General features: G+C 38.7%; 1 protein-coding gene across 7 annotated transcripts in view; it reads right to left on the bottom strand.

Moving 5' to 3' along the window:
* Positions 1-23,572, bottom strand: part of LTBP1 (latent transforming growth factor beta binding protein 1) — a 424,505-nt gene that overhangs the window by 110,848 nt on the left and 290,085 nt on the right. For all 7 annotated transcript variants that reach the window (XM_081253652.1, XM_081253651.1, XM_081253650.1 and 4 more), the window contains 4 exons: positions 14,224-14,349; positions 12,885-13,010; positions 12,361-12,483; positions 8,742-8,861 (listed from right to left, as the gene is read on the bottom strand). In XM_081253652.1, coding sequence (XP_081109778.1) covers positions 8,742-8,861; positions 12,361-12,483; positions 12,885-13,010; positions 14,224-14,349 — 495 coding nt within the window. The remainder of the gene's footprint in view (positions 1-8,741; positions 8,862-12,360; positions 12,484-12,884; positions 13,011-14,223; positions 14,350-23,572) is intronic.

The raw sequence follows: 23,572 nt of genomic DNA on the forward strand, positions 1-23,572 counted from the left end.
ATGACAAACCCATAGGCAACATCGTTGTCAATGGTGAAAAACTGAAACCATTTCCTCTAAGATCAGGAACAAGACAAGGTTGCCTACTGTCACAACTATTATCCAACATACTTTTGGAAGTTTTAGCCACAGCAATCAGAGAAGAAAAAGAAATAAAAGGAATCCAAATCAGAAAAGAAGAAGTAAAGATGTCACTGTTTGCAGATGACATGATACTATACATAGAGAATCCTAAAGACGCTACCAGAGAACTACTAGAGCTAATCAATGATCTGGTAAAGTAACAGGATACAAAATTAATGCACAGAAATCTCTTGCATTCCTATACACTAATGATGAAAAATCTGAAAGAGAAATTAAGGGAACACTCCTATTTACCACTGCAACAAAAAGAATAAAACACCTCAGAATAAACCTATCTAAGGAGACAAAAGACCTGTATGCAGAAAACTGTAAGACACTGATGAAAGAAATTAAAGATGATACAAACAGATGGAGAGATATACCATGTTCTTGGACTGGAAGAATCAACATTATGAAAATGACTCTACTACCCAAAGGAATCTACAGATTTAATGCAATCCCTGTCAAACTACCAATGGCATTTTTCACAGAACTAGAACAAAAACTTCCACAATTTGTATGGAAACACAAAAGACTCCGAATAGCCAAAGGAATCTTGAGAAAGAAAAACGGAGCTGGAGGAATCAGGCTCCCTGACTTCAGACTATGCTACAAATCTACAGTAATCAAGACAGTATGGTACTGGCACAAAAACAGAAATATAGATCAATGGAACAGGATGGAAAGCCCAGAGATAAACCCATGCACATATGGTCAGCTTACCTTTTTTTTTTTTTTTTTTTTTTGGTACGCGGGCCTCTCATTGTTGTGGCCTCTCCCATTGCGGAGCACAGGCTCCGGACACGCAGGCCCTGCGGCCATGGCTCACAGGCCCAGCTGCTCCGCGGCATGTGGGATTCTCCCGGACCGGGGCACAAACCCATGTCCCCTGCATCGGCAGGCGGACTCTCAACCACTGTGCCACCAGGGAAGCCCCCACCTTACCTTTGATAAAGGATTCAAGAATATACAATGGAGAAAAGACAGTCTCTTCAATAAGTGGTGATGGGAAAATTGGACAGCTACATGTAAAAGAATGAAATTAGAACACTCTCTAACAGCATAAACAAAAATAAACTCAAAATGGATCAAAGACCTAAATGTAAGGCCAGACACTATCAAACTCTTGGAGGAAAACATAGGCAAAACACTCTACGAGATAAATCACAGCCAGGTCCTTTTTGACCCACCTTCTAGAGAAATGCAAATAAAAACAAAAATAAACAAATGGGACCTAATGAAACTTAAAAGCTTTTGCACAGCAAAGGAAACCATAAACAAGACGAAAAGACAACCCTCAGAATGGGAGAAAATATTTGCAAATGAAGCAACTACAAGGGATTAATCTCCCAAATTTACAAGCAGCTCATGTAGCTCAATATTAAAAAAACAAACAACCCAGTCCAAAAATGGGCAGAAGACCTAAACAGACATTCCTCCAAGAAGATATACAGATTGCCAACAAACACATGAAAGAATACTCAACATCATTAATCGTTAGAGAAATGCAAATCAAAACTACAATGAGGTATCACCTCACACCAGTCAGAATGGCCATCATCAAAAAATCTACAAACAATAAATGCTGGAGAGGGTGTAAAGAAAAGGGAACCCTCTTGCACTGTTGGTGGGAATGTAAATTGATACAGCCACTATGGAGAACAGTATGGAGGTTCCTTAAAAAACTAAAAGAAGAACTACCATACGACCCAGCAATCCCACTACTGGGCATATTCCCCGAGAAAACCATAATTCAAAAAGAGGCATGTACCACAATGTTCACTGCAGCTCTATTTACAATAGCCAGGACATGTAAGCAACCTAAGTGTCCATCGACAGATGAATGGATAAAGAAGATGTGGCACAGAGATACAATGGAATATTACTCAGCCATAAAAAGAAACGAAATTGAGTTATTTGTAGTGAGGTGGATAGACCTAGAGTCTATCATACAGAGTGAAGTAACTCAGAAAGAGAAAAACAAATACCGTATGCTAACACATATATATGGAATCTAAAAAAAAAAATGGTCATGAAGAACCTAGGGGCAAGATAGGAATAAAGAGCAGACGTAGAGAATGGACTTGAGGACATGGGGAGGGGAAAGGGTAAACTGGGACAAAGTGAGAGAGTGGCATGGACATATATACACTACCAAATTTAAAATAGATAGCTATTGGGAAGCAGCCACATAGCGCAGGGAGATCAGCTCAGTGCTTTGTGACCATCTAGAGGGGTGGGATAGGGAGGGTGGAAGGGAGGTGCAAGAGGGAGGAGATTTGGGGATATATGTATATGTATAACTGATTCAGTTTATTATAAAGCAGAAAGTAACACACCATTGTAAAGCAATTATACTCCAAAAAAGATGTTTAAAAAAAAAAAAAAGGAAGCATGGCAAAATGAGACACAGACGCTGATTAGGCCAACGCAATGAAATCACCTCACCTGCACTTGAGGTATAGTGAATCCTCAGGATATCACCCCCTCTCTCAATTCTGACGAAGTTAAAAATATGCAGTAGCAGAGCTGCCTACAAAAATAGGTTGTATGTTCCTGAAAGACTCATCACTGCTTTTCAGAATTGGAAAACAGCCAATGCTATGTACATCGCAGATGAAGATCCAAAGGTGACCTCAGAAAATCAACCCACTAATCTGAGCAGATCACTAACTTTCTACCTCACCTTTCTAAAAGAACATTGTGTCTTTCAGAAAATCTCAACTGGGCTACCTATGGATAGGCCTGCCATCTCAGACTCTAGAACCCCTGAGCCAGAACTATTGCTGCTTGTAAAGGACGATTCCAGTCCACATGGATCTTTCCATTCTATGAACTTTTATTTTCCTTATTATCTTAATTATATTGTTTTGTCCTCTAATTGTCTTGAGTGTACATGAGAGGTATATGAGACATTATATAAAACAAAACAATACTAGCTTTGAAGCTAAGAGACCTGGGATCATGCCCCAGCTCTGCCATTTATTACCTATGACCAGGAGCAAGCCCATTAACCTATTTGGGAAAATATTTCTATATCTGTACTACAGGTATACTGTAAACTATATAACGAGAAATTGTTTGTTATTACAATAACTAGTATTCCCACACAGGTATATTTCCTGCCTTCAGAAGTAGTTTGTTTTTTTTCGATGAGATATAATTGACATTATAACATTATGTAAGTTAAGCAACAAGGATGTAATGTGCAGCACAGGGAAATACAGCCATTATTTTGTAAAACCTTTAAATGGAGCATAATCTATAAAAATGTTGAATCATTACGTTGTCACCTGAAACTAATACAATATTGCAAATCAACTATACTTCAATAAAACGTAACGTCGTGCAAGTTTAAGGGATGATTTGATACACATATTGCAAAATGATCAATACTGTATAGCATTACTAACACATCTATCATGTCTCATAATTATTATTTCTTTCCTGGTGAGGACAATTAATATCCAGTCTCTTCGCAACTTTGAGGTTTATAATACAGTATTGTTGACTACAATCACTGAGCTGTGCATTACATCTCCAGGGCTTACCTACTAGTTGCAAATGTGTGTTATCCTCTAACAACATCTCCCCAACTCCCCCACCCCCAGGCCCTTATACCGTTCTACACTGTTTTGTTTTGCTTCTTTACAACTTCAAATCTTCTCTGGCATCTAGCAGACATACACATAGGTAGGCGCTCAATAACTACTTACTGACTGACTAGAAGATTCCTTTAGCATATAATGATTTAGGGACAAGGCTGATGTTTGCACATTTTATAATATCCACAAAAGGTAGACCTTGAGCTCAGCTGCCATCTTACATAAAAAGAATAATTGTAGGACTAAAGTCTTCCATTTTATTTACGTTTATGAATTTTCATATATTCCATAAAGGTTAACAATGAGTCTTAAAATCTGAAAAGAAATCCTAAGGTGAAAAGAACTCCTAGAACAAGGAGCTCTCCACGTTTATCCTGCAAGTTTTCTGCACCTGGTTTTGGTTAAGACTGTGGCTAACCAGTTGTCAAGTGGATTGAACAATACTAATTTCTTCAAATACCAAAGACCTACTACGTTTAGAACACTCAAATGGGAGTCACAAAGTCATCATTAACTTAATTACGGCCAACAAAGAAGGATCACTTTGATTAAAATCTCAGAAATTTGTGTCCCCGTATCACATGGTTTGTCAGACTCAACTATAAAGCAAGGCAATAAACTCAAAAAAGGCTAGCTGCGCACATCTACCAGGTGACAGATATTATATATTGTGTCTATTGTGTAGATATTGTGAAGGTGAGCAAAGAAAGTGAAGCAAAAGAAAGAGGATGGCAGTACTGTAGAAGCGAAAACATTTGTTAGGGATGACCCTGCAGAGAAGCATTATGATTCTCAAGAGGTATATTCCAGCAAAACAAAAATGCTCAGAAGTTGAAAGGAAACTGTAAGATTGAGATAACTTAAATTCAAAAGAGAAAGCTCCTATGACAGTTAAAAACTATATGAAATGAGCTTAAAGAAAGCCAAAGAGAAGACAGTTATCCATAAAAATGTGACATATAATTTACTTTAACAGGTATCAGTTACTATTGCATTTCTTCTATTTCAGGACAAGGGAAATAAAATGGAGGTAATAGGGTTGGGGGAAGAAGGATTATAACATTTCTTGGGTCCTACCTGTGTCAGACACCTTACTCAGTGCCTTATATCACATTTAATTCTAACAATAAACCCCATGAAGAAAGTATTTCAATACACATGTTACAGATATTGAAACCAAGCTTCAGAGAGGTCACATAGCCCAAAATCTGCCTAAATTCAGGGAAATATGATCTTTATATCACAGTTACTAAATGCATCTTTAAACAATTATATATTAGAGAATTTCCTTTGGGGGATGGCTCTAGTCAGGTCTGAATCAGGCTAGTACTTCAAGAGTCAAGGGAAACCTGTAAATTGAGGACTTGACACATTAGCTTCCTTCAGGAAAGGTTCTGATTGAAAGCAGCCAGATGGAACTGGCCAGAACCCAGGGTGATGAAATAGTCCTAAAAGGTGGGGATCGTGTGGGCAACAGCTCCAGGCTGAATGTGAGGTCCAAGGAATACAGTGTTAAACGATGAAAGTGGCTCTCAAGAGAGCACAGAAATCCACAATTGGAAAGAAGAAGGTACATTAACAGAAGAGCCAACACGAGTTGCCAAAAAAGCATTAAGGGATAGAAAGTTTGAAAGTGCACAATAAACTATTGAGAATGAAGGATCATATGCCCTGAACTAAACCCTAGGAAAAAGTATAAAACCCCAGACAGCACCTGCTGACATTTTACCTGTTTCTGCCCCAAACAATTTCTGTTCTAATTCATAAATCAAGGAGAAGCATCAATCAGTAAGATCCAGTTTACATGGCATGAATACAAAGAGGCCATTAACGGTTTTAGCAAGTTCACCATTTAGTCAGCGAAAGCAGCAGAAAGTGTAACTGGCATCAAATCCCTGCAGAATATAAGGGTCAAAATGGCAATTCTTAATTCTTAATGAAACCGTGTAATAGAAAAAAGAGCCAACTGGACATCAAGATCAACGAGTTTTTTAAAAAATAAAGCCATAAGCATAATGCCAAAGAAAGTACTATTTTGTACAACACTGTACAAGTTTAATTATAATAGCTTTAAAATATGCTGTGAGAGGAGAGTGGTAGAGAAGGAAGGATACTAAGACTTACAGAACAGCCCAGCGAGGTAGGGATTATCATCTCTACAGATGACAACTAACAAATGCTCTGTGTTGGACTTTTCTCCCAACAATGAGATTCAGGAAATTTTTTTAGTCTTTAATGCCCTCATACATTAAAACTTGGGGGAAAATGTCTCATCAATGTACCCTGAATTGTCTGCACTAAAAGGATAGAGAAAGCCTCAAAACTAGTCACATTTAACTGTTAGACACAGAAACAGTCGATTAGCAAGAAACATTTTGTAAACCATTTATCATGTGATGCCTTCTCTGACCTCCATAGAATCTCTAACACTCTCTATATCCCTTAGGCAGTTTTTTTTTTTCCTTCATGGCACTCATCACACCTGACATACCATATACTCTGCTTTCTTACTTGTGAACTCTATAAGTGCAACGAAGGGAGGAAATTTATTTTGTTCACTCTCAACTCCCAGGGTCTAAAACAAAATGCCTGGCTCAAAGTATGAATACAGTGTTGAATGATGAAAGTGGCAAATGAAGAAATGAATATATGTCAGGTTGTGTTATCAATGAGCTCAACTCAAAGATGAGCTTAGGTAGGATTGCACCTTCTGAAAAGTATTTTAAAGTACCAGAAGTACAAAGATGAGAACTAAAGTGTATAAAGGAACAAAACCAAAAAGATATGACTGGGTATTCACAAGCACTGTCAGAGTACTGCAGAAAAATCCAATCCATTCATTGGCTCAATCTGAGCAGAAAGGTATATGTTGCAATATCTGCTTTTCATCCCACTCAACTTTAACATTTAAAGCTCAACTGCCATAAAAAACTAAGATGGAAAAATCCATTTTGGTACAATCTGTAATAGCCCACAGGAGAAATTTACAAGAACTGCAAGTTCAAGGTGAGCAATGGATGGCATTGTAATTACATCACAGAGGAGAAGCTTGATGGACAGATGACGTAGAACCTAAAACTCTACCCAGGGCAGAAGGAGAAAAGTACCCGGCCTACTTTTAATAGGAAATGTGTGACCTTAGTTAGCAATGCAAAACCGAAAGTTATTGCTTGGCCAAGTGGCCAAGTGTGTGACTTGGGGTGAGTAACGTGGTGACCTAATAGTTCTGCTTATGATTCTACTAATCTGGCTGGCAACGTGATATTGCTGTTAAATGAGGTGCTCTGTTTCTGTCACTCAACTGGAGCAGCGTGGTCACAATCAGATTGATTACGCACATCTAGGTGTAAGAACTCATTTATTATTATTCCCCAACCTAGATCCATGCATTTACATTGAAGAGCATCACTTTCCCATTTGGTCAGTCATGTTGCATTAGTAAATTCATGAATCAGGGCTGTGTTTATACCACGATTATGAATTTTTGTTAGTTAAGGTAAAGTTCAGGCTCTGCTCTTGGATTTCAATATGCAGTGATATGTGAAAACGAGTACAAGAATGGAACCTTGATAGGCAACTATGAAATTTATGCCAAATGGAAAAATTAAAACCAAATGCACATTCTGACCGACACCAATTACATAAACAAATGTCTATGAAAACAAAAAATTTTCTTCTCCCCAAAGATCAGCACCTCACAATTCCACTGACAGATACCCTTGGGGATGGGCATGAGATTCAGGGCAGGGGACCACCTGAAACTGGTAGAGGCTTAGCTCATGCTGCCAGTTGATGAGTCCAAAGCTTCGAAATTGGGAGTGCTTCCACCAAGCCTACCTATCCCACCTCCACCAGAACACCCACGCGTCTTCCCAGAGATGTAAGAATAAAGACCAACTTCTTTTTGTAGGACCAACAGGGTCTGGCATGGTCTGCCCCCTCACCCTGCATCAAATCTTCCCTTGTACTCTGGCCTTCAGCACACTAGCCTTTCAGCTTCTGGAACATGACCTGCTTCCTCCTTCCACAAGCCCCCTGCACATGTCAAATGTCCAAAATGATCTCCCTCCCATCCCCTACCCCAGTCAAACCCCCGGCCAAAGCTTAACTCAAGAATTTTCCTTGAGGCAACTCATTTTGTCACATGCTCTTGTAACATCAGAGAACCCTCCTTCCTAACACTTGGCTCATTTGTACATTTGCATTTACTTATGAGATGTCTGGCTGAGTATCTGTCTCCTCAACTAGATAGTAAGTTCCATGAAGAAGGTACTCTTTTGGTCCCTCAGTATATCCCAGCACTGAGTACAACTCTGGGTATAGATAGTGAGTTCTACTGCATTTGTGGAAGACAGGAAAGAAGGAAGGAAGGATGGAAAAGTTTAACTCACATTGTCAGGATGTGGCACGGAGCAGAAAAAGATCAGAAACACGAAGGAAAACCATTAACAGGGAAAGCTAACTAGAGCACAGGTAATTGGGACCAAAGCAGATTCATCACTTATCTTCCTCAGTGCCTAAAGTAGGCACTCCATATTTGTTAAATACTTGAATGAATGAATGAATGAATGAATGAATATAAGGGGCATGGGCAATCAATCCAGATTTCTCTTTCTACATTTGCAACTTCTGCTGCAAGTCTGTGTATATTTCCTGATTCTATGAGTCTGTGGTAGCTTCTCATGCCTTTTCTCTCGTTTTAAGCATTTTGCTTTCCACTTCTCTCTCTCTGTGGCACTGATTATTTTATTTGGTTTTGGGTATTAATCACACCAGGGCTAACAATTTGTTTCAATCAGAATTATCTGTCCCATGTAAAATCTCACTTCCTTCCTGTCAACTGAATTTCTTACTTTCTTCATGGCTAAAAGTTACTTAGAACTTTTCTCTGAATGTCATGAGTTTGTTACATCCCTTTTTTTCTTTTTCCACTTTGAAAGAGGCATTATACCACTCTGTCAGAAAACGGGCCAGACAGATGAAACACAACTATGATAACACTCTAGTACCTACCAAGACACTGCCCATTCCAGCCTCGGAACCCTTCCGTGCAGGGAACACACTGGTAAGATCCAGGAGAATTCACACACTGCTCATCTGGACAAGTACTTGGAGTCAAACATTCATCAACATCTGAAAAAATCGAAAAGCTAGGTCACAGACATTTTATCAGAATACTAAAACACAAACTGACTCGTATGATGAAGGGGAAAAGAGGCATGTTTTATCTACATTTTGGTGAGGAAAACAGTAACTGAAAAAGTGACACACTGGGTCTGTACTTAAACACACAGTGAGAATGCATGGCCAAGTATACCTTGACTGAAATATTTACACATGTTCCAAGGAAGAACTTGGCCCCAATTCTCCAACTGGCAGGCCCAGACCTCTCCACTCTGGGAATTGGCAGTTCTCTGGGGCCACTTTCTGGACATCAAACCTTTCAAGTAATAGCATGGCTTGCCAGAAAGAAATACAAGAAATGGACATGAGAGTGAGGAAGCCATTTATCCACCTGGCTAGAGGTTCTCTCTGCAGACACTGGATGCCCTAGGGAAATCCTTGCTTTGGCTTCATGGCCCCCAAAACATCCTAGGTTTGAATAATTTAAAACATTGCATATAATAGGAATTCCTTGGAGGTGGAAAAAGAATATTAGGAGAGAATGAACTCATCAGATACTTCCAAGATTTTCCAGAAAATACAGTGAATGATCATAGGGTAATACATTCTGGTTTAAAATACACCTTACTTTTCACATTCACAGCTAACGAAAGTTATTAATCCTTGTTCTTTTCAATGTGAGGAGAAAAAAAACACCTTAAATACGGATGGAACTGTGGCAGAGATACAAGAGCTTCAGGCTTTTTCAAGAATAGTAAAACAATAAAATGGAGGAAAAGTAACATATAGGAGATGGTTCCATAGTTTAAAATGAGTAGTAACACCTTGGGTACCAACCCCAACAAAAATAGGTGTTTTTCTGGAGTTGAGTTTTGAATTCAAGTGAGTGGATTCAATGTCTAAGTGTCTCAATATGAGATGTATATAGGACCTCTAATCATACCTGAAATGTAAACAGATTTTTCAGGACATAAGCTAAAAAGTGAAAGAAATATATAACAAATACACTGAACATACATGGGTATTTGAGGTCATCATTCTGATAAATTCTCAAAATTCATCTCTCATTATATATCACTAGACATGTGTGAAAAGATGCTTAAGGTAAAAGATGTTATTAATAGAATAAGCACCAGGTCAGTGTTGTAATTTTTTTTTTTTTCCTATCAGCGAAAAATTCTTGCCAATAGACAATGACAGTGTTTTTTTTTTAAGGTCAGATGTTCTGGGACTTCTTGTTCTACAAAAAGATGATGCTTGCCAGTTTCATTTTCCAAACAGCATTACATCCTTCTCTGGATGGGATATTTTAAAAAATGGAACTACAACTGCTAAGTCAGAGAGGGTCATTGAGATAGGCTGGTTTGATAAATAAGGTACAAGGCTGAGAAACACAAGACAATATCCCTGCATTTCCTGTTGCTCTCACCTCTGTTTGCTTGTTCCCTCATCTGTAAATGAGGGACTACCGGCCTGGTAATACCTTCACAGAATAAAGTAAGGATGCATGAGATAACGTCTGTAAACTACAATAGACTCCTTGGAGACTGGCGCTGTTTGAAAGCAACTTTGTCAGTGACAGCTGAGAAAATCTTCAGTGAGCCAGAAGCCCGGGGACCTTTGGTTCTGGTCCATGATGAAATTAGAAAACAGCTACATTATTTGACTCCTTCATTTCAAGCCTTTTCATGGGGATAGAATTACATAATTATTTACTCAGGGAATGCTGGTGATATTTCTGTTAAATAATTTCTATACACTGAATAGTCTCCTAACTGCTTTCCATTTATTTCCTTTATCTTTAAATTTCTTTTCTATTCCTTTCTACTGTCCATCCTTATGCTCTAGTAATTCCTTAAATAGCTTATCTTCCTGTCCTGAGTCTGTGTGTAGAACTTGAGGATCCATATTTGACCTTCTGGAGGAGCATTGCTTTGCAAATAAATGCTTGTCAGACATACCGACGCCTTTTTTTTTTTTTTTATAAAACATTCCCACAATTATAGATGTTCTGAGAAGATCTGTGCAAAAACAAAACGAGTCAGGGAAAGGGGAAGTTTAAGGAAACTAACACTTCTTGAGAAGTAACAAGGTGACAGGCACCATACCACATTCTGCAACACCTATTTACTTGCACAAGCCTGAAAGTTCACTGCATGGTTCCCATTTTACAGAGGAAGAACTAAGTTTTGGAGGGGCTGCATACCTGGCTCCAAGTTAGACAGTTACTGAGTGTGGGGGTCGTGCCATAGTCTCTGATCTCCCCATCCTCAAGCTACCTCCAAAGCAGAGGGAGAGTCCCCCGTAAGAGGAGAGTAGGGACACTTCACACCTGTGCTGTCCCAGGGCCCTCAGCCGTAAGAAGAAGAGTTCATATCTCTGTTCCAATGGGAGCTGATCAGAGAGGCAGTAACATAAAACGCTCCCCACTTCTCTCCAGATAACTCAGGGGCTGAGGCAAGGGGCCAGCAAGAAAAGGCAGGTGCAGGCTGCCAAAAAACTGTCTAATGGGCTCTCCCTCCAGACCCGGTCATTAGAACTGTGAAGAAAACTAACATGTAGGAGCCAAGAGACAGCTGAGAGCAGCCTGCCCCAACCGGCCTATCCCTCCCGAGTGCTGGAGGCCCAGCCACGTCTGAAAAGAGGCTCAATGTCAGGCAGCCAGGCAGGGAACCCCACAGAACCAGCACCATCGCTACAGACAGGCTCCTCAAAAACGTGCCCAGAGACCCCTGCTCCTTTGCCCTCACATTTCTTTGGCAAGATTTAAGCAGAGGTTCAACATATTTCTTCACAAAAATAATTATTCAAAGCATACCATGGTGGTTTCAAAAAGTACCTGTGTGACTTGGACACAAGCACGAGCAGAAATATTCAATGGTTAATCATTTTAATTTTGAAAAGTTAAAAACTTTTCAAAACATTTTTACGAGAGCAAATCCATTGCTGGGGTCGATACAAAAGAAATTTTATCTAGCACAGCTGGAATCTGACTTGGAGTTGGTCAGACAGCACTTCTGTAGACAGTCTGCAAGCAAGTCCCAGAACACATGCGAAAGAAAGAAGCTGAGACAAAGGAACAGAACAGGGAGAAAAGGTCGAAAACAAAAAGTCCACACTGGTGACACCTGCACCGTGCCCCCAGATGAATGATGCAGACACTATAATTAAGTCTGGGTCTGTACTAAAATCCTCTGCAGTTAATTGTTCTAAAGTGATTTCACTCCACATACCAGAGAAGGCAGATACTGAAGTGAGTAATAAAGAACATATGAAGGTGGAAAATGACCCAGACAGAGCCACTGAAGTAAGGCAAAGGGGCTGTGATCCCAGAAGGCAGCAAGAGCTTGGATGAGCTGGTATCCTGCACAGATCGGTGGTGAAGGAAAATTCGTACCAGGCCAGGTGCCCGCCAGCCCTGGGTTCTGGACCCAGCCCTGCATTTCATGGTCACATGCACTCAGCACTTCAAAGGGGCGCAGGCTCCCCATCCTCTCAGCAGACTCACCCTCGCAATGGCCTCCGGGGGTCATGCGGTACCCGCTGTCGCAGTATTCACACCGGAAGGCCCCCACGGTATTGACGCAGTGCCCTTCCCCACAGACGTCTGGCCTCAGGCACTCATCAACATCTACTCAAAGCAGAAAACGTTGTCGGGTTTATTTCCCAAAACATAATTCCAAACCTCTCCCATCTCCCAGGTTAGTTCGATGTTAAGAATGAAGTAACTGATTCCTACTATCTATCATCTCTTTGGTTTGTTCCAAAAAAATTGAGTGGTTTTGATTTACTTGAATCCAAAAGAAACATTTAACGCCTCTGGTTTTTGCAGACATTTGACACTATTCATTCAAAACTGTTGGGGAAAAATTCCATTTTTTAATCTTCCAGTATCTAGCAGATAACTATGTTGTAACAGGGGTTTAATAATAAATTTGGGGTTGTCTGAATAAGCCCTGGACTGATGGAATCTTAGGGGAGCTAGAAACCCACATGCGGGAATTTACGCGTCAGAAAGAACACTGTCATTACCTATGCAGTTAGTACCCTCCTCACTGGCCATGAATCCCGCTGGGCAAATACACAAGAAACTTCCCTCAGTGTTTTCACAGCGTCCCTGGGAGCAGAGGTGTTGGGCCTGAGCGCATTCATCAATATCTGTTAACAAAAAGACAGATAAAAGGATTAGTGTAGTCTAGCATGAAATTCTCAGTCTCTCTGTTCATGAAATACCAGCACACCATCCCCTGTGTCCCACAAACCTTTATAAGTGAGGAAAACAGTAAAAGGAGTCACGATCGGTCTTCCTGAATACCTGAAGGGCTGTTACTGGGAAAAGGGAATACACATACGGTGTACTGCTTTGAAAGCTCAAGCTACAACCATGACATAGGTGTTTCAAAGAGAAAGATTTCAGGTCACCACAAAAGGACCTGCCTGATAACTGGAGTCATGTAAGCACTGGAATTCACTGTGCAACTCCCAGGCCCGCTCAGCAGAGACAGTCAGAAATGTTGGGACAGGCACCCTTTCACTGTGCACTTGGGTAAAGCGAGACTGAATCATCTCGACCGACTGCCCTTTTCAACTTTATATGCTGGGGTTCTAAACATGATACATCTAATGTATACAAATTCAAGAGTAATAGCCATGTTATGGAGCAGGTGGATGTTCCCCTCACACCTCACCCCACATATGTATGCAAAACAAAACAGCAAAAGTCACATCTGCATAATGGCATTCAGCATATTAAAATGGGTTTAATTAGGTATATGCCTTTGTTGCTCTATATTTGCCTTATAACTCTTAGTGCTGAATTTTCTTTTTCTAAAAAAAGGGTATTAAATTTAGTGTTAACACATTAAAATGACTTACTTAACACTATTACACCCCTTTTTGAGATTCATTTTTTTCCCCAAAGAAGCATATATGAGATCCCTACTTTATAGATTCATTAATAGTTTTGTGTCAGCATATATTGATTTTCAATATAGAAATCCCTTTTAAAAATCAAATTTTATGAACTTACATGAACATAATTCTTTACTGCAGAATATATTCATTTGTTTTGCTAAATATGTTTGTAGATAGCTATTTCTAGAGCTCTTAATTTTATATTCTTTACCTGAAAAGCTTTGGGAAATTATTCCACCTTTATGTAATTGTATTACACTTGGCAAGGTAGGTAGCACTGAACCAAGTGGTAAGAGCCTCCTAGGAGTTTACTGAACCTCTTTTTGAGTACCTTTAGCTCAGGGATAAAATTTTTAAAAAATTAAACACAATAACATTTTCCCCATGATAAAAATGTTCTTTATGTGCAAATATTTGATATTTAATAATTTCATCTACCAAAAGTGTCTCTTCTTACCAACACATTTCCTCTGTTGCTCACTGAACTTGTAGCCATCATAGCATATACAGGTATACCTCACCGGTAGGTTAATGCAGTGTCCTGCTCCACAGATATCAGGGTTCACAGTACATTCATTGATTTCTTTAAAAATAAAAAAATGTAGGGAAAAACAGATATAAACAAAGATTCCATTGCTACTTGCAAACCATTACTTGTGTTTCCTGATTACCTTATTGCCAAGTATGCAATTAGAAAACAAAGTTTTATACTCTAAAATCAAGTATAAATTCACTTGATTACCGATGATCATCATTTCATTATTGATCAGTTAGTCCCAACCAAGGTCATCAATAATTCTTAATGAAACAACTCCTAAGATGAACTGGAGAAGGTGGAAATTCAGAGAGAGGCCATGTTAAGCGTTATAGTCAATTCTGAATTTCCAAGATGGCCCATCAATGAGTTTCTATCCACTCCAGTTCATTTTGAATGATGGACTAATCACATGATTTCTCCTGATAAGAAATAGATGGTAACTTTCTATTTGTTAGCAGGCCAAATTCAAGTTCCAAAAACTATATTCAATCTCCTTCCAAATTTCTTATTAATTCTCCAGAAAGATTTACCACTTCTAGTCAAAGCAGAACTTCTGGATGTAACTTACTCTTAATTTGCCAATTTCAACAGGAGCATATTTTATTTATACTAGTGTAGAATCTTCTTCCAAATCTTCTCTGCTCAATTCCTCCCTCACTCTCCTCCTGATTCCTGCGTGAGACTGGCTTCTTCTATGAAGCCTGAGAAAATGAGCCCCGAGTCCTCACTCCACTCACAGACAAGGCTGTGGTCAAGGCAAGGTGAGAGGAGCTCCCAGTGGGTGAAGGCCATCACAGCGTGTTTTATTACCAAGAGGACCTGAGGACTCAAAGGTGACCTGAGATGAATTACTCCAAGACAGTCTGTTGATTTCAATGATCTTTGTAAGAATGTATAATAGAATAGTGGAGGGCGGGGGGGCACAGCTGGTGGTCAGAAGCCCAGCCTTGGAGGACAGTACAGGTACCAACCTTGCTGCCCTTTCTTAGCTCTGTAACAAAGAGCAAGTTACTTAAACAATCTAAGCCTCACTTTTCTGTCTGTGTAAATGAGAATTATCAGAGCACCAACTTCACAGCGTGAAGTTCTAAAGAGTTAACCTAAATAATGCATGTAGCTCAATGCCCGGCACATTATATGTGTTCAATAAATGTTAGCCATTATTGGGCTTCCCTGGTGGCGCAGTGGTTAAGAACCCGCGTGCCAATGCAGAGGACACAGGTTAGGGCCCTGGTCCAGGAAGATCCCACATGCCACCGAGTAACTAAGCCCGTGAGCCACAACTACTGAGCCCGCGTGCTGCAACTACTGAAGCCTGCGCACCTAGATCCTTTGCTCCGCAACAAGAGAAGCCACCACAATGAGCACCCACGGCAACAAAGAGTAGCCCCCACTCGCCGCACCTGGAGAAAGCCCGCGTGCAGCAACGAAGACCCAACGTAGCCAAAAATAAAAATAAATAAAAAATTTAAACAGTTAGCCATTATTACTGATTACTGTGGCTGTTCCTGTTGAAGTCATTTAAGAATAGATAACAAAGAAACAGCACATTTATAATAACTACCTTGGGCTATTATCTCACTGTCATCACGTAGTAAAACAACGCTTAAAACAGATGAGACCATGGATGAGCCCAAGTGGCCCAGTGGAGGAAGACGGGGCCTCAAGCATGACAAGCTAAATCACACCTTTGTTAGAGCAATCTATGGTCTGAAGGAAAGAAAAACAGGCATGCTACTGTCAGCAATAACCCACTGTGAATTCTGAAGAAAGATGTGAAAAACAGTGTTTTAACAAAAATTCACTATGGAAATGACCTAAGTTGGGGTTGAGGTTGCTCTCCAAAACCCAAACCACATTCATTTGTCATCAAGTGTTATTCACTGTGCTGTGATTTTAAGACAACTGATGCAAGTCATTTGAAAAGTTGCTAGGCTTTATAAGGACGAACTGCAGTATTTTGCACCAAATCACTTGGATTATGAAAAAAACGCACATTTACAAGTTACTTATACCTTTAGTGAGCCTATTTATGCTAATTCACTATCAGAAAAATAGACTGTTTATAGTCAGTATAGTATCAAATTACAGAAAAAATAATCCAAAAGGCTAAAAAAAAATGGGTGATTAACATGATTGCCTAGACTTAAGTGACTGATACTAACAACATAAAACAATGAATTATGATACATACATAGCATAGATCATTATATAATCATTAACAGGATAGGATAATGCTTATTTGTTAAGAAAATATAGTTAGGTACAAATTATAGTATAGGATATGATCTAAATTATTTTATACACAGAACAGAAGACTGGAAGGAAATAAGTCTTAAGTGTTACAATTATGGGGATTTGTATTGTCTATATTTTTCTGTATTTTTCAAAATTTCTACAACGAACAGGTATGATTACTTCTATAATCAGAAAAGTCTTTCTTAAAAAATTATTATCTCTAAGTGCCACAAAAATCTGAAGGCAGATAAGGTAATCTTCTCCAGGTTCTACTCCTAGACCCTCAGGTAAGCACTCCCTTCTCTGTTTATAAGAATTCTTTAGTAGAATAGTGTGAGAAGCACATCTTTAACCAGCTATTCTTTTTTTTTTTTAACCAGCTATTCTTAATGTAGGTGGATGCCTTCTTTGAAAATTATTGGTATTTAGATTTCTTGATTTTGTTTGTAATTATTTCCATTATGTTCTTATCTGCCATTTTCTTAAAACAGAAAAGACATATTGATCAGATTTGCAAAAAGAAAAATTAGAAGATGACTTAATATACTAGGAACAAGAATTCAGAATTAAAAGGCTGTACATCTGGGGTTCTCAGGAAAGGCTTGATCAGTACTCATTGCCCCACCCCCAGCCCCACACATACCAATTTGTTGATTACCAAATATTTATTTGTCCTTATTCAGGCATAGCTTTAGGATGGATTCTTTTACATGTGTGAACAAAAGTCTTCAAAAATATGTGATGCTTAATTCAGATGAGATACATTCCTATACCAGTGTGCCAATATTTAGATCTTTTCTTCTTAAGTCAGCTCTAAGATAGGAGAAATGGTTAAGAATTTTAATTCCTTAGTCTTAAGAAATGAATAATAATAGCCTTTCCTTCCAATCTAGTGTCTTAAATGGAAGTTATGAGGTTGAAATAGTTATGAGGGAAGTTTGAGGATTTTCAGTTGATTACCTCAGATTAAGTACATAAAGATGCAGCTTCAAAATGTTGATCCCAGTTGGTACTAACGTATGTAAGAAAATGTTACTCTGACACCACTAGAGGGTACTAAGAGATACATCAAAGGAGTGAAGGGACATTTACTAACGTATACTTGATTTCTACACCGTTTGCCCCATTTTTTTTTAATATAGGAGTGATGAATGTAACTTATCAGTTTGTCCTCAGAGATACCTTTTATCCATTTGCTAGGAGGATTCCACCCTTCTAAGTTAAACAAAAAAAGAAAGCCATAACAACTTCGAAACACCTCTGCTTTCTCTGTACTACTCATCAAAAAATTTACCAGATTATAGTCAACAACACTGTATTATATATTCCAATGTTGCTAAGAGATTAAATCTTAACTGTTCTCAACACACAAAAAGGAAAAGTATGTGACATAATAAAGGTGTTAGCTAATGCTTTTGTAATAATCATAGCACAATATACAAATGTATCAAACCAACACACTGTATACCTTAAACTTATATAATGTTATGTCAACCACGTCTCAAAAAAAAAAAGAACCCCAAAAATTGATCAATACCATTTTTAAGGTAAAAAGTAAATTACTGCTATTCCTATTTTAAAACTTTAACAACATGTCTCCCACCACCTCTTCCCATGCTTTCCCTCCTTGTCTGTTACGCTTTCATTCTTTTTTTTTTTTTTTTTTTTTTTTATGAAGTGGTGTAGAGTAGAGGAGAGAGAGAGACAGGATACATGAGAGAGAGAGAGGAAGAGGAAATGTGAAAGCGACAGCAAGAGAAAACATACAATTATGTGTATCTGGAGCATACAGTAGTAAAGGAAGGACTATAAGAGGCAGGACAAGTAAGCAGGAATGAAATAATCATGTTGGACTCTTTGGCCATTGTGAGGAGTTTGGTTTATAGTATAAAAGCAATGGCTAATACTGGGCTTTAAGTAGAGGCATTTCAGGAGAAATGAAAGGGAATCAGAGTGACCCCAATGGGAATCTTTTTTTTTTTTTTTGCTTTATAACAAATTTAATCAGTTATACATATACATATGTTCCCATATCCCCTCCCTTTTGCGTCTCCCTCCCACCCTCCCTATCTCACCCCTCCAGGCGGTCACAAAGCACCGATACGCTTTCATTCTTGATCACATATAAGTTATACAGAAAGCCAAGTCCTGAGGGTATTGTCTTAAAACTGAAAAAAAGCTGCTGGCTTTCTCTGTGTTTTGTGGGGCACAGACATTATGCTTTACATTTTTCTAAGAGGTCACTCACACATAGGCTTGTGAGCCTGTTCCCATGGAAAGGATCAGTTCAGGTCAAAACATACATTTCTGTGTACATGCTGATAGCGTCAACACAAGCACTGGGAATATGGCAAAGTCTCGCACAGGAAGCACTAATTACTGGCCTCCCGGGCACTCTGGTTAATGATAATGTCTTCTCTTCTAAAGCATGTTCGGTTTCCCAGAGATCAAGAGACTGCTCCCACTGGACTCTTCCGGGTGTCCTCCTTCATTACACCTATCACATTTCCCCGGGTTTGCAGGACCGCCCTATGCTTTCCTACTACATGTGGCCCCTGAAACAGCTTCACCTGCACTGGGCCAAGGACCTTACTGTTTCTTTCCCGGGAGCCCATTTAGAATTTGGAAGAAGAGCCATGACCAAAAGCCAGTGGAAAACCAAATGCTCTATTTATCCCAGCAAAAAGGTCAGTGGTGGATTTAAGAGTTTGGTGTCTTTATTTTTAAGAATTAAATGAAAAAGAGCTTTTGACAAAATATGAGAATGAGTATGCTGACCGTTAGCTTTTTTCCTCATCATGTGATTACTCAAAATAAATAAATAAACAGAGCTGGAAATATTAAAGCATGATGAGTTAACATGGAAAAAAGTTCATCTTCCATTAGCATACATAGTTTATTGAGGCTGTCATGATACTGGTAATATGCTTCAGGGACAAACGTTTTTATAAAGTGGTCATTTCTGAGTTCTCAAAAAGATCCAATGAGCAAAATAGTTGTTATAATGTTTGGGCCATGATGATTACAAAGGTTTACACAAAGCAGTCATGAAAGTCAAAGAATAATTTCTGGCTGGTCTGCAAGGGCCATGGAGAAAGTTTAGGAAGAGCTGGAGGAAGGCATCAAATGTCAACTCATGGAAAGGTTTACAGAAATGCCCTGGCTTCCTAACTGCCCCCACAAAGAGCATAAACTGTCCCACAACAACTGAAGCAGATGTTTCCACTTTGTAAATACTCGCCAGAGAAATAAAGGTTTGATTTTCCAACCTATCCTTGAGCTATTAAGATACTATGCTAAATCGAGAATTTATATGCTGAAATGTATCATTTATTTGGAAACAGTATGCCAATAATATTGAAAACCACCAACTGAGCTGCTGAGAGTGGAAAGTATCACACTTATTCCCTGCAACTATGTGGCTCACTTTGCAAGTCAAAGTGAGTCTGATGAAATCTGCAAAGGCTACTTCCAATCTCACCATCATAAAGCATCGTCCAGCAATGTGGAGCTTATTTTGTTTATTTTAGGCACCTACTTATTATTCTATTCCTTTCTTCAATTTATGGATGAAACTAAGAGTGACAAACATCTACCTCCTTTGTGTTCTAGGGGAAACAAAACAAAACAAACCACTGCCTAATGTTTCAGAAAGAAATGATCAGATTGCTCCTTCAACCTACATGTTTGGCTCTCTTATTAAAACCAATGGGAACATCTATATTTTGATTTCAATTAAATTTGATACAAAACAGTCCTCTTGTTCTAGTGTAGATTACAGATCATATAGTATGGCTCCAAAAATTGCAAGCCACTTAAATTCAAAGACTATCTACAATGTTCTCCCCATGGATTGTTTTAGAAAGATTCTTTTACTATATGAAGTCGGAGCACCTACAAATGCTGCATGAAAATAAAATTTCAATGTCACTTGTTTCCTGGAAGGAAATATTTGTGCTTCAAACATGTGATAGCAGATGTTAGCCCTGTGTCTCTGCCAAACTCAAATTAAGCTGTCTTCTAACAACTTCATATAGCACAACTACTTTCATTTTTTTCAATCAGCTCCACAGTTCAGTTGAAGCTGAGTAACTGCAATTTATTATTCCTCACAGGCCTGCATTTAAATGATGAAACTACCTTTATCTAGCCAAACTTAACGTCTACAAAGCTAGTTTGCAAGAAGTCTGATGGTTGAAGTCAGCCATTGTTAAAAAGGCACAAAAGTATGTCTTCACATTGGAAAATGGAAACAGAGTACTTGAAAGAACTTTTGCACTGAAAGACTGCAATTTTTCTTTTTAATGCTGATATAAACAATGAGAAGATCCTCGCTGATCAAGATGGTATATTACATGTTTGTATGCCTTGCACTGCATAGCAGAGTCTCTCATAGACGGGATTAATAAAGTGGGTAGACATACATGTGACTTCAGAACAGAGAATAACAATTTTAGCCACAGCCATTTAAAAAAAAATCACTAGCATTTCACCGTATCACTAGAAATATTTAGAAAGCTAACATTTCTATAACGCTTTACTCGGTATTTATAGTAAAACCAAAGAGCAGTTGCCCTGCATTCACGTGGGAAGACCATGGCTCTGGGTGCAGCTGCACCTTGAGGGTATCCCTGAAGTAGGTGAAAACACACTGCTGGGTCCATGATGCGACTCTGCACTATTTAGTCAACTGCATTTCACCTTGGGGCAGGGGTGCTTTTTAAAAACACTTTCTAGTCTGCTGTATCAGTTCAAGTATCTAAGAGAAATTACATCCACAATTTTGAGAAAATGGGTAAAAGTTTTTGGTTTTTTAAAACATATAAAAGCTGTATGTATTTGAGGTGTACAACTTGATATTTTAATATGTATACATTGTGAAATAATCACCACAGTCCCACTAATTAACACATCTAACCAAGCACATGTCTATTGGAAATGATGCATGTCATGTTTCTGAAGAGGTGAAATTCTAAGGGAGGCTGCACACTCCTCTATTAGCTTCTCCTGCCAACCTCATTGCCAGCCTCATCCTACAATGACATCGGGAACTTAAGCTGCTGTGATACATCTTAGTGGTATTTTCTCTGATTATAATACTATATTTCCACACAAGAATATGTGGAATACACAAAAAATTCTAAAATGAAACAACACCCGAACATCTCAGACCCCACTACAAAAAATAATCACTGTTAATATCTGGTGTATTTTCTTCTAGCATTTTCTCAATGTATGTATGTCTCTTTTTTATATTTATATTCAATCATATATTTATATTCTCCTTCAGATTCTCTTCCATTATAGGTTATTACAAGATATTGAATATAGTTCCCTGTGCTATACAGTAAATCCTTGTGTTTTTCCGTTTGTTTTAAAATTTTTATCAGAGTATAGCTGCTCTACAATGTTGTGTTAGTTTCTACTGTACAGCAAAGTGAATCAGCTATACATATTTGGTTTAATACACTGTATCCTTTTTTTTTTTTTTTTTGTGGTACGTGGGCCTCTCACTGTTGTGGCCTCTCCCATTGTGGAGCACAGGCTCCAGACATGCAGGCTCAGCGGCCATGGCTCACGGGCCCAGCTGCTCCGCGGCATGTGGGATTTTCCCGGACCGGGGCACGAACCCATATCCCCTGCATTGGCAGGCAGACTCTCAACCACCGCAACACCAGGGAAGCCCTGTATCCTTCATTTTTATATACTTCATCTTGTATTTAACAATATCTTGTGACCATTTTCTGAGAGATTTTAATAAAAATTCTTCAAAAATACTGTAGTATTTGATGGTAGCATACTGTTTCAATGTAGATATAATTATCTATTTCCCTATAGTTAAATACTTAGGTTTTTTTTTTTCTATTTCTCTATTATACATGGTGCTGTGGTAAGTGTCCATTTATATAAACCATTACAACAGTTTGGGGGGATGTTATTTCCTTATACTAGTTATTTTAATATGGGATACTGACTTAACAGTCTTGAAGATTTTTTAAAGTTCTTGACACATATTGCCAGTTTGTGCTTTCCAGAAAAGTTGAACTAGCTTACATACCTTTCAGTAATGTGTGAGAGCCTCAATTTCACTCTAGTAAAAATTAAATACTAATTTGTTAAGAATAAAGAATTCTCATTTTAATTTGCATTTCTTTGACTACTCGTAAAGTTGAAATTTCCTATTACATATATGTTTCTTGGTATGTTATCTATGAATTACCTGATTACATTATTTCCATTTTTCTATCAGCATTTTTTTTTGTGTGTGTGTGGTACGCGGGCCTCTCACTGTTGTAGCCTCTCCCGTTGCGGAGCGCAGGCTCCAGACGCGCAGGCTCAGCGGCCATGGCTCACGGGCCCAGCCACTCCGCGGCACGTGGGATCCTCCCGGACCGGGGCACGAACCCGTGTCCCCTGAATCGGCAGGCAGACTCTCAACCACTGCACCACCAGGGAAGCCCCATCAGCATTTTTATTGCTGATGTATAAGACCTCACTATACATTAAGGATATTAACTTTTAGGCTGTTGGTTACAAATTATGATAAATCTTTATAATTTGTCACTAATGATTAAAATAATATATGTTTATTATAAAGAATTTTTAAATATATAAAAATATATTGGAGAGCATAAATGTTATCCATGATCCTATCAACTGGGGATGGTTAAACACTGTGATGAACTTTTTCTGTTTGTAAACATTTAAAAAATAAAATTGGAATCACTGTGTTCTATATTTCTTAATATTTTGCCATAAGCATCTCCTCACAACATTAAATACTTTAAAAACATTTATAGCTATGTGATATTCCACTGCATATGTACCATAACTTGTTTAAACATATTCCTCCTTTAAACAGTATTTAGATTATTTCCAAATATTTGCTCTTATGACTAACTCTGCCATGAGCAATCTTGTGATACATGTGATACAGTTTTTTTTGTGTGTGTATGTGGTACACGGGCCCCTCACTGTTGTGGCCTCTCCCATTGAGGAGCACAGGCCCTGGACGCGCAGGCTCAGCGGC

This window comes from Mesoplodon bidens, assembly GCF_964165515.1.
Source record: "Mesoplodon bidens genome assembly, chromosome: 14".
Taxonomy (NCBI): domain Eukaryota; kingdom Metazoa; phylum Chordata; class Mammalia; order Artiodactyla; family Ziphiidae; genus Mesoplodon; species Mesoplodon bidens.